The 14,920-nt window shown below is 31.9% G+C and overlaps 1 protein-coding gene across 2 annotated transcripts in view; it reads right to left on the bottom strand.

The window, feature by feature from the left end:
- Positions 1-14,920, bottom strand: part of LOC144858492 (cilia- and flagella-associated protein 74-like) — a 40,022-nt gene that overhangs the window by 5,358 nt on the left and 19,744 nt on the right. The window contains exons 15-28 of one of the 2 annotated variants that reach the window (XM_078714673.1): positions 13,953-13,999; positions 13,245-13,359; positions 12,552-12,718; positions 12,148-12,398; positions 10,927-11,014; positions 9,633-9,806; positions 9,244-9,377; positions 8,556-8,832; positions 5,789-5,947; positions 4,768-4,910; positions 4,184-4,309; positions 2,635-2,800; positions 659-778; positions 38-193 (exon numbers count right to left, since the gene is read on the bottom strand). In XM_078714673.1, coding sequence (XP_078570799.1) covers positions 38-193; positions 659-778; positions 2,635-2,800; positions 4,184-4,309; positions 4,768-4,910; positions 5,789-5,947; positions 8,556-8,832; positions 9,244-9,377; positions 9,633-9,806; positions 10,927-11,014; positions 12,148-12,398; positions 12,552-12,718; positions 13,245-13,359; positions 13,953-13,999 — 2,123 coding nt within the window. The remainder of the gene's footprint in view (positions 1-37; positions 194-658; positions 779-2,634; positions 2,801-4,183; positions 4,310-4,767; positions 4,911-5,788; positions 5,948-8,555; positions 8,833-9,243; positions 9,378-9,632; positions 9,807-10,926; positions 11,015-12,147; positions 12,399-12,551; positions 12,719-13,244; positions 13,360-13,952; positions 14,000-14,920) is intronic. The other variant, XM_078714675.1, reaches the window with a different exon arrangement.

Genomic DNA, 14,920 nt, shown 5'->3' with positions numbered 1-14,920 from the left:
GAGACACACAAATTACAGAAAACAAAAAAAATTGTACCTTAAATGATTCAGTTAAATTCTCTCCAAAAATCACATATCCAAAGTTCAACAAGTCATCCTCTAGTGAAGTACTGACCAGTGGCTGCATACCTTGACCATTTAATGACACACACAATGTTGCTGTAACACATTTTATATTTAGCACTTCAACAAACTGCATGAAAGGTGGAAAAACAAAACTTTTAAATTGCAAGAAATATACTGTATTTTGCAATTTTAAATCAATCAATTCAATTGAAATTACTTTCTTGATATATTACAAATATTACTATATATAAAACACTATATATATAAAACCCTATTAATTTAAATGTTGCTTACTGATAGATTTATCAAACTGAAAGGCATAAATAAGATGGGACCAATTATGTCGAATGAGCAACTAAACAGTATAAAACAACTGTGTGCATGAATGAAATAAATCAATCAGTTTGTGATCAGCATGGCCAGATATTCTTATGAATATATGCACATTTAAAGCTAAAGCAAGGTTGGATAAATTTTCCACAGTGCTTCATTTTAATTTTTTACTTCAGTACAATTTTTCTTTTAAAATCAAAAAGACATGGCGATTACTTGGGAAGATGACATTTTGTGAAAAAGGATAATCTGAACTTACCACTTTGGAAATTTTTGGAGAAAAGGCAATAAGTAATGTGTGGGTGGCATTTGGTGGAAGGGATCTTATTGCATTTAACAACTGGAATGGTCCACAGGTATCAAGTACACTACTTGTTAACTGGTGAAATAAATTAAGGAATAGTTTACAGGAATTCTGCTTGACCAGTTAAAACTAACTGGGACCACAAACACTCAGGTTTATTTCAACAAATAACAAACTGAAACTAATGCTCTAAATAATCTCTTCCACTCAACAAAGTCATGGTAACAATGACATTTTCAGATTTCCCACAGTTCAAATGTGTTTGACACTTACACACACTAATTACTCATCATAATGAACATTTAATTCAAACAATAGCAAACATTATTGACTTTTAATCAAAAATTGTGTAGTTTTTATGTTTTAAAAAGAAAAAATAATATCCTATCTTATAAGCTATCCATAAAGTGAATAATAATTGCCCTCAATAGTATAGAACAACTACTACTGGAACCACAGGTTGGACAGGGTGTACTGCGTCATGTCCAAAGGTGTCACCATCATCGTCCCACAGGTTGGACAGGGTGTACTGCGTCATGTCCAAAGGTGTCACCATCATCGTCAGATCCTTCACTTTGGTACTTTCATTAAGTTTAGTGTACTAGGAGGAAGCATTGTGCTGGGAAATGTAAAGCATTCAGATTAAAAACACTTTACGATGTGTTCCTTAACTGGGTTACACCTTGTACCATTACAGATACGAGTGTTAAACTTATTAAGGTCAGTATAAAGGTACAGTAGACAAGATCACAAACTTTCAAAACTAGTTTTGGAAAGTCGACTGTATTTGTGATTAGATGGGACAGTGGGATCTGTTAGTGGGAAAACTTGTCACACTGGGTCCGAATGGATGCGAATAGAGCACACCAGCGAATGCATGAGTTGAGTTGTGCTGTTGCAAGAGCGTGATGACAATAGGTGAGATAAAACCTGCATCTGGATCCAAATAGAGTAAACTCATCTTCCAATTATTGAATAGCCTTAATTCTCGATGATTGGATTTTCAGTCGGCTTATATCAATAGAGTTCAAAATCAATTTTAAATGTTTCATACAAGGTTGTTAGGCAAAGAAACTTTAACAAGTTCTTCATATGAATATGAATGGGTCACATGATGTTGTACTCTTTCAAGTGCATTTATGTCTCTTTGAAGATATGGATTCCATACCTGAACACAAAATTCAAGGTGAGGGCATACATATTGTTTGTATATAACATTACAGTCTATATCCATGTGTATAAGGGTCCTCTTGATACTTCGTAAACAGTTCATGCCTCGGTGAGATATTCTGCCACAATGTTGGCTTGGTTTGCAGTCATACTGATCAATACTTTATCTTTATCTTCTCAACTGCTTCTAATTCGTTAATTTGGTATTTATAATGAACATTTGAGTGATCAAAGTGCATTTATTTTTATTAAAAGCCAACATCCAGTCTACAATTCAACAAGAAAAGAACTATAATTCAAAAGAAAAGATAACACAAAGTCCGGGAGAGACAGGGTTACTTGTTTCCATTATGAATTACTTGCTCGATTGGGGTTTTGGTAATCATTTCAACTTTTAATTATTGACCAAATAAATGAAATCAAAATTACGATGTTTTTCATTAGGTTTACCATCATGGATATCGAGAAAGCAAAACAAAAAAAACATGTGAGAGATCGATCAATGGGACATCCCAGCCAGGAATGACACAAAGTTGTACAATTTAAAATAAGTAAAATAGATTGGTAAATACCATAAATTACTTCATATTCATTAACATTGATATCAATACATATACTGTATACAATTATAATCACAAGTTTTTTTGTAGAGTGCTAAAAACTTTGTATTCATATTATATTTTGAGATGAGCAAACAACAAGCATCAACAGGCTTGGAAATGTTTCAATTGTGAAAAAAAACTACATTGAAGAAAGGATACATCCTGTACAATATGTGAAATGTTCTGAATTGTGATAGATTTGATGATCCGTTGACCAATAGAGACATCATCAAAGTTCAGTATAGTTTGACCGTTATTTGATATCACAACAATAGGCGGCTTAATAGTTGGACAATGCACTTCCAAATACAAGGTATTGTGAACACTACAAGATAAAAAAATAAAAGAAGGTTCTATTGTTTCTATTTGTTATAAAAGTCCCTGTAAAAGCTGATCAAAAATTAAAAAAATCACGTTTGCACTAAAACTAACAAACAAATGACAATTTAAGATAATGCATTTCTTCTGGTATTATTTGCCCATGATCACACATAATTCTGTACAAACATAATAATCAACTAGAATTTAATTTGTCACTTTGACGAATTATAGGTTTATAATTTTTATGACATTAAATTTTTATGACCCAATGCCTATTATAGTATGCTCATATTCTTGAGCTGTGCCTATGTGTCATAATATGCATTATACTGTATCTATATACAGTGTAGCATAAGTGAAATTACGGGATCCACATCATGTTTTAATTTTTTGGTATGATGACATTATTTAAAAAAAGTTTTAGGATGACAATTTCAGAAGATAATGAATTGAGCAAATAAATAGAAGATTTGGAAGAGACTTTGGCACATAGAAGCGTGGTGCATGCTCTTTAAAACTTTGACGAAAGAGATGAAAAAACTACTTTTTAACTTCAACTGGCCATATGATAATGTCACAACATCTGATAGGCTTAATTTTATATGAATTCATATGTACATTTCATCAGCTTTCATAAAAAATTTCAATCATCACGGTAACCTTCAAGTCTGAAGAGCTGTAAGATATTTAAATATACGGTGTAGGTGAAATTACACGACCTACGTTATTCAAGTTTTTACGTCATATGTCATAATACGGTATTATTATGTTTTATATTACACTATGTTTGTAATATAAGTTTACAATCAAACAAAATATGTTAATATCTAGGGATTCTAAATCCATTTCATATCCATTAGAGAGGTGGTCAATGAGATGTTGTCAATTACGAGAAGTTGTCCCTTAAAAGAGGTAGTCGTTTATTTAGTGGATAGAGTAAAAGTTTAGTATAGAGATGCATTTTCACAAATTTAGACACAGGTTTTGTAAAATATATAATAATTCTACATTTTGCTGGTTATAACTACATTGTTGAGAGGTAATTTTTGTTAGTACATTAGCTGTCGACCATGCTATTAGCTGGTGATGATTTTTTATTTACTAAAGCTGTTGGTGTTTCTACAGTACAGTACATTACTGTAGCACTTAATACATAAGTGATGGATTGTTCTACATTAACAGTTGTTATAACATTAGCTGGCATAACAAACATAAAGAAAACCTGTGACTAAAGTAACCGGTTTGTGACATGGCTGTGGAAATAAGTTTGTTGTTATGCAAATTGTGTAAACTTTCTTTTTTTGTTAAAGGGCTTGATTATACTAATAGAATAATCTGGTAGGTGTTTTCAAGTTACAAACATAAGAAAAAAGGGCAAATGCAATACCTGTATGGTAGTGTAGCAGGATAAGCAGGTGTTCCAGTGGCGACAAAGCAAGGTATTGAATAACTGCTAAATGAATTGATGAACTGACGATACAATGACGTCCTTGCCAAACAATAATCATTAGAGCTGATTCAATAAAAACAAAAACTTTTTGAGTTGCTTTAACCAATTCAAATACAACAATTTTTACATTGTACATTTAATTTAGAAAAGGTTAATATAATTTTTACAGGAATAGAAATACTCTAAACCATCCATTCATATACTGATAAACTATTAATTAATTTTTAAACATTTATGATGAGGAAATCTGTGAGATTTAGTATAACTATAGGTTTTTTGGCTGAAATACAAAAAACATTAAAACCATTTAAAAATCATTATACAAGTTATTCGTCGATAAACTACTTAACAATGAAAAACAACAATACAAAAGTCCAATAACTTATCTTTGGAACTCATTTTTATGTAGTCTGTGGCACTAGTTAAGAATGAAAATTTATGTATAAATTATTTGTTTTAATTGGAATAGTCTTAAAATAATTTGCACAAAAGAATGAAAAACAAACTGCTTTGTTGTCTACCTTGATTGAATATCCTCTGGCACTGGTAGAATAACATCTTTTGGCAACACTGACAGCAGCACACCACTACTAGTCCTACCACCTCCTCCTTTGTTACTTGCAGATTTAATACCTGTTTTTTTTGTCGATTTTTTTCCTTTTTGCTAATAAAAAAAAATGATTTGTAATTATTAATGCCACAAAGATATTAAAACATTGAACTGGAGACTACAAGAATATTCAAATGCAAAATGTAGAATTGTTATCTACTTTACTAGTTCTCTAGTTGGAACTAACCAATTCATAGACGACAATGAAATGCAGTATCATACCCTAGTGTACACCAAAGATGATGATGGAAAATAATTGATTGACATATAATTAAAAATAATATTAACATTAACAAGCAATGGTGCAGATCCTGGTGGACAAGGGGGACATATTCCTCTCACTTTTTTACGGAAAACCCCACAATTTGTTATATGTATTTGCTGTAGTGTTGATTGAGAGCAATTACGAGGTGTAATTTTCTCAAATTTTATCATTGCAATTCTTATCTTTGCATATAACTTTGCACACGATACTAAAAATAAAAAAAGGAAAAACCATGGTCTACTTGGCAAAGAACTATTTTTAATCATCATCGTAACACAACGTAAAGTCGTTACATGCAAATGGTTAATGTCGTAAACTGAAGATTTACTAAGGTTCACATAAAGTTAGTTTAGTTTGCTGACTTTTTTTTTAATGACCACCTGGACAACACCCACTAGGACAACCTACCCATTATAGACTCTACATTATTAGAGTGGGGGTGTATGACAATGTTAGGTGTTTGCTTGTTTTTTTTTACAATAGAGTAAGGTGCTTGATGGAGAGGCATCAGATAAGTATAATGAAAACTGACAATCATGGGCAACATACCCTACATAATAATATGCGTTATAACTTACCATCTGCCAATTGGAATCATCTGCTAATTTTAGCCAATCAGAACTCTTTTTAAAAGTTAGGACTGGTGAAACACATTGATGTAACATACCTCAGATGGTTCTATGACATTTTTCTGAGCCAAAAGTTTTGCTTCATCCACTTCCTTCTGAACTTGAGCTTTCAATGATTTGGTGACAATGTTGACGGCCTCATGTTGAATGTCAGTATCTGTCAACATTGGATTAAATCTGACACTAATCTTCTTTCTCTGATAAAAATAAATTACACATAAAAAACATGCATCATGAAAGCTATTTCAATAAGCAAACATGGAAGGTAAACAGAGAGTAAAAGTTCAGGTAGCTGTATATTCCAAATTTGTAATTAAGAAAGGTAATTTTATAAAGAATAATTTAATAATTAAATTGCACCACCACCTTGGGGAACCATGTTTAACAAAAGCTATTATACTCCTTTCCAAAACAGCTAAGCCTGGTTGTCACACTGCTACCTAGTGCTTTGCTCGTTATCTCAAGTTTCAGCACCTTAGTAGCCTAGATTCTTAAGTTTCTGAACAAAGGTTGGCGTTCTAGTGATAAGACCCAGGGTGTGTGCATATTTATTGATATATATATTATATTAATAAATGTTAATCACAGCGGTGTATCGAGGAATCTGATAAAGAGGGGGCTGAATATAGTGGAATCTGAGGCGTAAAAAACAAATTTGAAATAAAAAATATTTTTCCTTGCATGCTTTTTTATGCGTACTGTGTTCACAAAGTGTAAAAAACACTTGACAAGATTTCAGATTTCTCTGCGACTATTTCATTAAATTTAATTTTGATTGACGAAAAAAGCTATTGGTAAGCAATTTTTTCCTAGATTTGTTAAAAATTTGCTAACTAGTCCTAACTATAAATAGACATCGTAAATAAATAATTTCCAGGGCTAGGCCGAAATTTTCTTTTTTTTTCACAAAGTAAAACATGTATTGTTGTACGTAAACGATGGGGATATGGCCTACTTACTATTAACTATCTTAGACCTATGCATATTAAATATTGTTGTCATGAATTTTAGTAAATAAATAAAAATAAAAATAATGTAATAATAAAATATTCGATGTAGTACAGTTGTGGCATGATTTATAATAGACCTATGTATTATGTGACGGGACACTAAAAAATATATACTAGTCTGGTGAATAAATTTGTCCATGTTCAATCCGTCGTGCAAATAGAGAGTGTACTGTGGAATGTTTGTTTGTGTAAATAAATCACTCCATTTTCAAACAAGATGAGATTTTTATATTTAAAATCATGTGTGTTTTGAAACCTAAAGTTCTGAAAAATTATCATCGATTTTTAACGTTCTTGATTACTGCCGAAATTGTAAAAACTTTGGAAAGTGTACGGTAAGCGTGAGTGATGTGAAATAAATACAGACAGGCCAGATTTGTTTTCAAATTAATTCACGCTCGCTACTTAGGCCTACTTTTTGACACAAAATATTTGAGGCAAAGATGCCATGGCTCATCTGCAAGAGAACCATGGACAAAGCCGATTAGTTACTATTCTTTGTTATCTTAGGCCTGCTGGCTAGCTACTGGTACTGTATATAGGCCCACACTACAAAAACAAATCAGCAATCCCTTCCCAAGTGTGCTCCAAACATGTGTGTTTGGCCTTTCATGCATCAGTGCACCTCATTAGCATATTTATATCACAATGTTAAATTCTATGTGAACGCTCTTCCTGCTAACGTGATATTCAATATCACGATACGAAAGCATGATAAAATCTTATGTGAATGTGGCTACTATTTAAGCACAGAATTGACAGGGTCAATCCATCATTGAAATACCTTATATATTCAATTAATCAATCCCTCCAAAAAGTACCTGGATCAACTTAGGACCAAGAGTTAAGCTCAGAGATAATGGAATGACATATGCTAATGAACAGACGCCGATATACCCTCAAGATTTAGAAGAGCCCAGACACACCTCACAGGCACTTCTTCGAGCACACACCTTACTGACACTTCCTCAGAAGCACACCTATAGCCACACCTCACTTACACTACAGCATCATTCATCCTCTGTTCCTGTTTCTGAATTATCCTGTAGTATATTAAGCACGACTAAATAAACAACTGTAATATTTCAATTAAGCAAGTAGAGTCTTCAATACAGTCAAAACCTCACACATTACATTACAATAACTGACAATTGATTGTTGTATCTACATTGTTTAATTATGTTGTTAACAGTTTGATCTTATTTTATGTATTATTGCTTATCTTACCTCTTTCGCCATTTCTTAAAAACTTTTTTAAATGTTTGAGTTGTTTGGAGGAAATCTAGTCTGCAACAACTAGTCGTATTTTACAATTTTGCAGAAGAAAGAAGTATCCACTGAGGAAACCTTGACTGGAAACAATGTCCTGGTTTAGACCAGACACTTTGAGCATTTCTAATGTAGTAGGCCTGCAAGATGCTTATTTGAGGCAAATCTTTCAAATTTTTGTAATAACATTCTAAAACTTGGCACATTGGGATACCAAAAACACAAAAATGGAAGGGTTGTCCAAAAGGGGGAAAACATCTACACTAAACATGTTTGAAAGGCCTGTGCCCATGAATTGTGGTACATGCATATGGTACAAGGAGTTGGCCCTTGACATGAATAATGCCTTTGTAAAGTTTCATTTAAAATGTATACACTACTCTGCTCTGATGCCATCAAAAAAGTATGTTGCACAACTTCAAGTCAAATTCTATGCTGGAAAAGTTACAATTGTTCTGTTTTAGAGAAACGTTCCAGACAAATAAAATACATATTTTTTTTTTTTTAAATAATTAAAATTACTCACAGAGCCAACATCAATAGTTCCAATAGATGGTGAAATTTCTAATGGAGTATCTTTTGGAATGCAAAACTCAAATGATATTGGTCCAACTGGAAACACTGAACCATTGCCAATTCTGGGAACTAGATGAGTGAATTCATTGGCACTTTTGTGAGAGTTGATAATATCTATAGTAGCTGTTGAGGAATCACCAAGAGCTGTTGCAGGAAAATGAATGATGGAATTTGAAATAGTTATAGGTGGGTGAACTCCTATACCTTTACAACGAATCTTGAAATCTCTGAAAAAATTAGATTAGTAAAAACAATTTTTAAGGCTGTTACACTTTCTGTATTTTTTTCTTAGTACCGTTTTACTAATTATCAGATTGAAAGATTTTAAATTCTAAACTCGATTTTTAGAAACCAGAGGGTCCACTAAAAAGTTTGATATTAATTTAATAATATAAAACAAACTCCGAGAGATGGAAAATTAATTGAGACTTCCGGGTCACTAATTATTTGCTGCACTATTCAAAGTCAAAGACACCATATTCATTTTGGAAATTAATTTTGCAATAAAATGATAAAAGGATTCCTGATTTTTAATAGAAGAAATAATCTCTGTATTCATAGATTATAAATGGTTCTGGCAAAATCTTTCAGTGAATGCCACAAAAAATACAGAAATTAAAAATAGTTAAAAGGCATACCTATTAATTCCTGATCTACATGCCAGTTCAAAAGAGTAGACTGCAGCCTTTTTTGGTTTAAATATTACATCTAACTCAATGCTTTCCAATGGTAACATGGTTCCAAATCCATCATTTGGTTGAACATCAACATACTGAAATTACACAATTTTTCTTTTATTACTAAAATATGTTCATTTCATAATGACATATCATATCATACAACATATCATTTTGTAACATATACATTTTCATTTCCTAACATATTCATTTCCATATTCATTTCTTAAAATATTCAATTCTTAACATATTCAAACATATTCATGTCTTAACATATTCATTTCTTACATTTAGGTGTATTATAAAATAGAATCATCAAGAAAAAGTGACATTAAATTTCATTTACTTACATCTGGTAGATTGACAAATCCAAATTTTTGAGACAGGACTGATTTATTGGTTACATTGATTTTAGCAATCACAGACTCATTTATGGTACAGTATCCAAAGTCAATATTGTTAGGATTCAGTTCAAAGTCAGTAACAGTTACAACAGCGTGCAGAGTAAAATGCACTGGTGACGTCTGGAGAAGATAAAAATAGATAAACAAATTAACATATTCTTGCACCATCTAAATCAAATCAAGCACATTTTTATCTGTAGTAGTGTGAAAGTGGAAGTTCAAAAATGTATCATCCATGTTCCTGTAACTGATTCAAATTCATAAAATGTTGCTTATTTCCAGTATATTGATCACTATAGTAATGTAATTGTTACACAGCATATCATTTTAACCTACTAATGCTATTGTTATACTGTACAAATAATAAATGTTTATGAGTGTGATGGTACAAATAAAGACGTGAAAGATGAAATCCTATTTTTATGAGGCGTCGCTTCTTCCGGTTGCACAAAACAACAGTCAGAGTGCTATTCGATTTTACACAGATTTTTTTTTGTACAAAAAAAATTGGAAAAAACGTACTATCACACATAAAAATCGTATACAAAAAAAGGAATGTTTTTGAATGTGATGTACAAATAATAGGTGAAAGATGAAAGATTATATTTTCATGAGACAGTCAAATGAAAATGATATTTTATAACATATCAAATTCTATATTTATTTGGATTTTATAACACACCTACTGTTGGTTACATGGCGTGCAGTAGTACATACTATTTAACGATCGTGTAAGATTACTTTTTAAATTTTTTCGTGTAGAAAAAACTGTATGAAATTCAATAGCAGCACAGTTCTGTGTGAATGGAAGCACAACACGATCTCTTCTTCATTAAACAAGATTATAAAAATTGACAATGACAAAATTCTACTTAGATGTTATATAAAACAAATAATGAATGTTTTTATATTCGTGCGATGGTACAAATAATTTAATTCGGTAAAATATGACATTCCATTTTCACCCGGGCTTCTTCTTGTAAAAATATAATTTCATCTTTCACAACATGAAATTATTTGTATCATGGCACTCATAAACATTCATTATTTGTGTACTATTGCATAATCAATCTTCTGCGTTCATATTTCAACGTATGTGCATGTTGCGTTTGCGCAAATAGTTCATATCTAGTAAAACCTGTATACCATTTTTATGCATTATTAATTGTATTAAAATGTGGGTTACTCAGACAAAGAATTACAATATATTATTAGAATTGTTTGTTCAAAAATATTTTACCTGATCAGCCACTCTTATTGTCATCGGTGCTTCAAGGACACCAGTTTCTTTGTCAAAATACTTCCCGCCTTCATCAAAAATTGACTTCCTGTATGATAAATGAAGTATGATGTTAGTACAGAAATAGTCTGAGAGGTAAGTCGAAAATAGTGCACATTATACCATTGGCCTAATGATCTTTGTGTGAAACATATTTTAATTCATCTGAAAACTTGATTCTTAAGTCATTCTGATGATGCACTTTGGAGTCAGAGTTCAATGACCTATTTTTTAAACCTGATTTAAAACAAAAAATGAGTGAAAATCAACATTTTATTTTAAACTTTAATTGTAGCAAAACTAAATCCTATATCCACTCCTGTTATGGCAGTTTTTAAAAGTTAGAAACAAATTAAAGGATACATTATTACAATATTTGTAAAATAAAAATATGAAAGGATCCTGCCAAAGCACTATTCCTTCTCTACATATATGACATCCACAAAGAGATCAAATTGATTGCGGATGGAGAGATACTGTCTACAAATGATCACTTTATTCTCCAACAAGATCATAACCTACTGTCACCGTTCCACAAAAATGTCATTTCGCTGCCTAAAATATTGTTTCCAAGAAAAATCCATGGCTGACCACCCACCTGGACAAACATTATGAGGCAAATATAAAGGCACCACCTCATATGGACCACCATGGTTGGGACATAAGGTCCATCAGGAATTGCACTATAAATCCACCAGCCAATGTCAAGATCGAATTCAGCGCAGCCCAGGTTTCTCTTTTTTGACACACATGTTGGGCAGGATTTTTAATTGTAATTTTATCTTGCTGTTTTCTATATTAAAGCTGTTGGACGTCGTAATTGCAATTTCTTAATGTAATTTTTTATTTTTTCGTTTTTTCATGTCAGTGCTACTCTCGTATCAGTTTACTTCTTAATAATTGTGTTATAAATATTTTAATATTAGTTATTTGTTTTATATATTTGTAATCGATTCTGTAGTCTTCCCACTGAGGAATGTGACCATAAATATTAATTTAGGCTTATATATAGCACATTATACAAAAGTCTCAATGCTTTTAACAGTAAAAATATGTCCAAAAAAAAAAATGTTAAAAGGTAGTATAAATTTAAATTGAAAAGGAAAAACCTACAATCAGATACCATAAGCAAGCAGAGCATATGCAAACCTTAGTTGAAAAAATGTAGATAAAATCTAATACCTTGGAAAAAATTTCAATTGTGCTGAAAATTGTGACTGAGCCTGAATATAGCCCGTTTTTGGCAATAGCTCAAGGTGACTCTGAAGCTCCTTGCAAACTTCAAACGTTAGACGCAGAGAAGTTGTGGCCCTATTATTGACTATGACAGCATCTTGGTACAATCGATCAACCATACAAATATTCAAGTCAATATTTCCATGTTTCACCCAGACTGGTACATCAATGGCATACGCAATTGACTTCACTGAAATCTACAAAAGTTATAGCATTTTATTAGTACACATAATATGAAAAAAGTGAGTTAAAAGTCAATCTGGCAATGAGAAGGAATGTATAAAATTGCTTGGAAAAACAAAGTGGCCACAATGACCATAGGAAAACAGACAAAAAAAATATTTTCTTACCACTGATGAATCTTGGTCATCAAAATGTATTTCAAAGTCTGTTTCAACTCTGCCTGATATACTTGGATTGTATATGATTTCAAGTTTCACCGATGAGAAAGGCTCTAATATTCCCTCTGTAGTTTTACCAACACCCATGCCATCCAAGTCTCCCAATTCTACAGTTCCTACAGATGAAATAACCAGATTTAGTAAAATAGTTATGATTCAGCCTGATTGCTGAATGTGATCAAACTTATGAAAAATTTACATAATTCAATGGTTTTAAATATCAAATCAAATATTCAAATCATCAAGTAATAAAATAACATAAAACAAATCAAAAGTCAAATTTTGTCTATACTCGATACTAAAACGTAATAAATAAAAGTGAATAAATTTATACTAAAAATGCATACTTTCAACCCTTTGAGTTTGATGAAATGTGGAAGACGCTGATGTAAAAAAGGTGTTAATATTGCAGTAGGCCCTACTCTCATACTATTCAGAGAGCCTCTAAAGTATTTCTCTCTTTTTTAACATTGGCCTATAATTAAGTAAAAATATCAGTAGTGTAAATGAGAATGTCATGCATTTCCAAACAAAATGTTCACAAAAAACTTTCCTTATATCCCGAAGCGTCAAAGTCACATTCCAAAATTGTACCACTTCATAGTCAATAAATGCAATCTAAATACTAACAAAATTACTTACTACAAAATGTATCATTACCCTGGCAATCTTCTGATTTAGATGCACTTTCAGGATCAGATATTGACTGCTTCAGATGCTTGTTTAAAACTTTACTCTGGAATTTCTCAGTTGAAGTCTAAAAAAAAAGAAGACAAAATAGACAAATCTATTTCTTTAATTCAGCTGGCCATATATGACGTCACAACACAATTTTTACATGAATTCATATCTTTCATAATAAGTTATAAAGAGCTGTAAGACTACAATAGTTTCTATACAATATAACCTTAAATTGTACTTTACTTCAAAAAAATAAATAAGTTAGACCTGCTTCTATCCTTGCCATTTGATTGGTTAATTATGCATCGTTATTTTGCACTGTGAATGACAGCACTATTAAACGCTTTTTGTAAAAATGTTTGATACTTTCACCATGCTGTCAATAACTGTTCTGCATGCAAAATTGGAGAGCCGCCTTTGAATGGCCTGACTTCCAGGCCTAGCTTTGGATGATGTTACAAGATAGATTAATTGAATAAAATAAAACAACTAAAGAATTTTCTGTAACTGTTGAATGCTGAGAATATTTCATTCCTTGAAAGATTGACTGTCAACCTTAAATAATAAAATATGCTTACCATCCAACTCATAAACACTCATTATTTGTATACTATTTCATTTCAATTTTTTATTCAATTATAATTTATATTTTTTTTAAACAATACTTACAAAACCACCAAGTGAAGTACCAGCTGATGTCGGTGTCTGCCTTAATCCTAGAAAATAGGTAAATTCATTATAAAAATCTGCAAATGCTGTCTAGATAATAATAGTAAAAGTAATGGGACACCTAGTAGTGCAAGATATACACCTAAAAACCATGAGTAGCAGTGAGATGTAAAACATGGGACACCTAGTAGTGCAAGATGTATACACCTAAAAACCATGAGTAGTAGTGAGATGTGAAACATGGGACACCTAGTAGTGCAAGATGTATACACCTAAATACCATGAGTAGCAGTGAGATGTAAAACATGGGACACCTAGTAGTGCAAGATGTATACACCTAAAAACCATGAGTAGTAGTGAGATGTGAAACATGGGACACCTAGTAGTGCAAGATGTATACACCTAAAAACCATGAGTAGCAGTGAGATGAAAAACATGGGACACCTAGTAGTGCAAGATGTATACACCTAAAAACCATGAGTAGTAGTGAGATGTGAAACATGGGACACCTAGTAGTGCAAGATGTATACACCTAAAAACCATGAGTAGTAGTGAGATGTGAAACATGGGACACCTAGTAGTGCAAGATGTATACACCTAAAAACCATGAGTAGTAGTGAGATGTGAAACATGGGACACCTAGTAGTGCAAGATGTATACACCTAAAAACCATGAGTAGTAGTGAGATGTGAAACATGGGACACCTAGTAGTGCAAGATGTATACACCTAAAAACCATGAGTAGTAGTGAGATGTGAAACATGGGACACCTAGTAGTGCAAGATGTATACATGTAAAAACTTTAAGTAGCAGTGCAAGATGTGTATTAAAGTCAGCATGAGAGCCAAACATTAAACAATTCAAAGGTGGAAATAGCATAAAAATCAAATACAACATCAACCTTCAACATTCCAGTTAAGTTTTAATATAGTACGAAAAACTAAAAAAATGGGTTACTTTTATTTCACT

Source organism: Antedon bifida, chromosome 2 (assembly GCF_963402885.1).
Source record: "Antedon bifida chromosome 2, ecAntBifi1.1, whole genome shotgun sequence".
In the NCBI taxonomy this organism is placed as follows: Eukaryota; Metazoa; Echinodermata; class Crinoidea; order Comatulida; family Antedonidae; genus Antedon; species Antedon bifida.
Note: the sequence above shows the minus strand (reverse complement) of the source record. Positions and strands in the feature narration are given on the sequence as shown.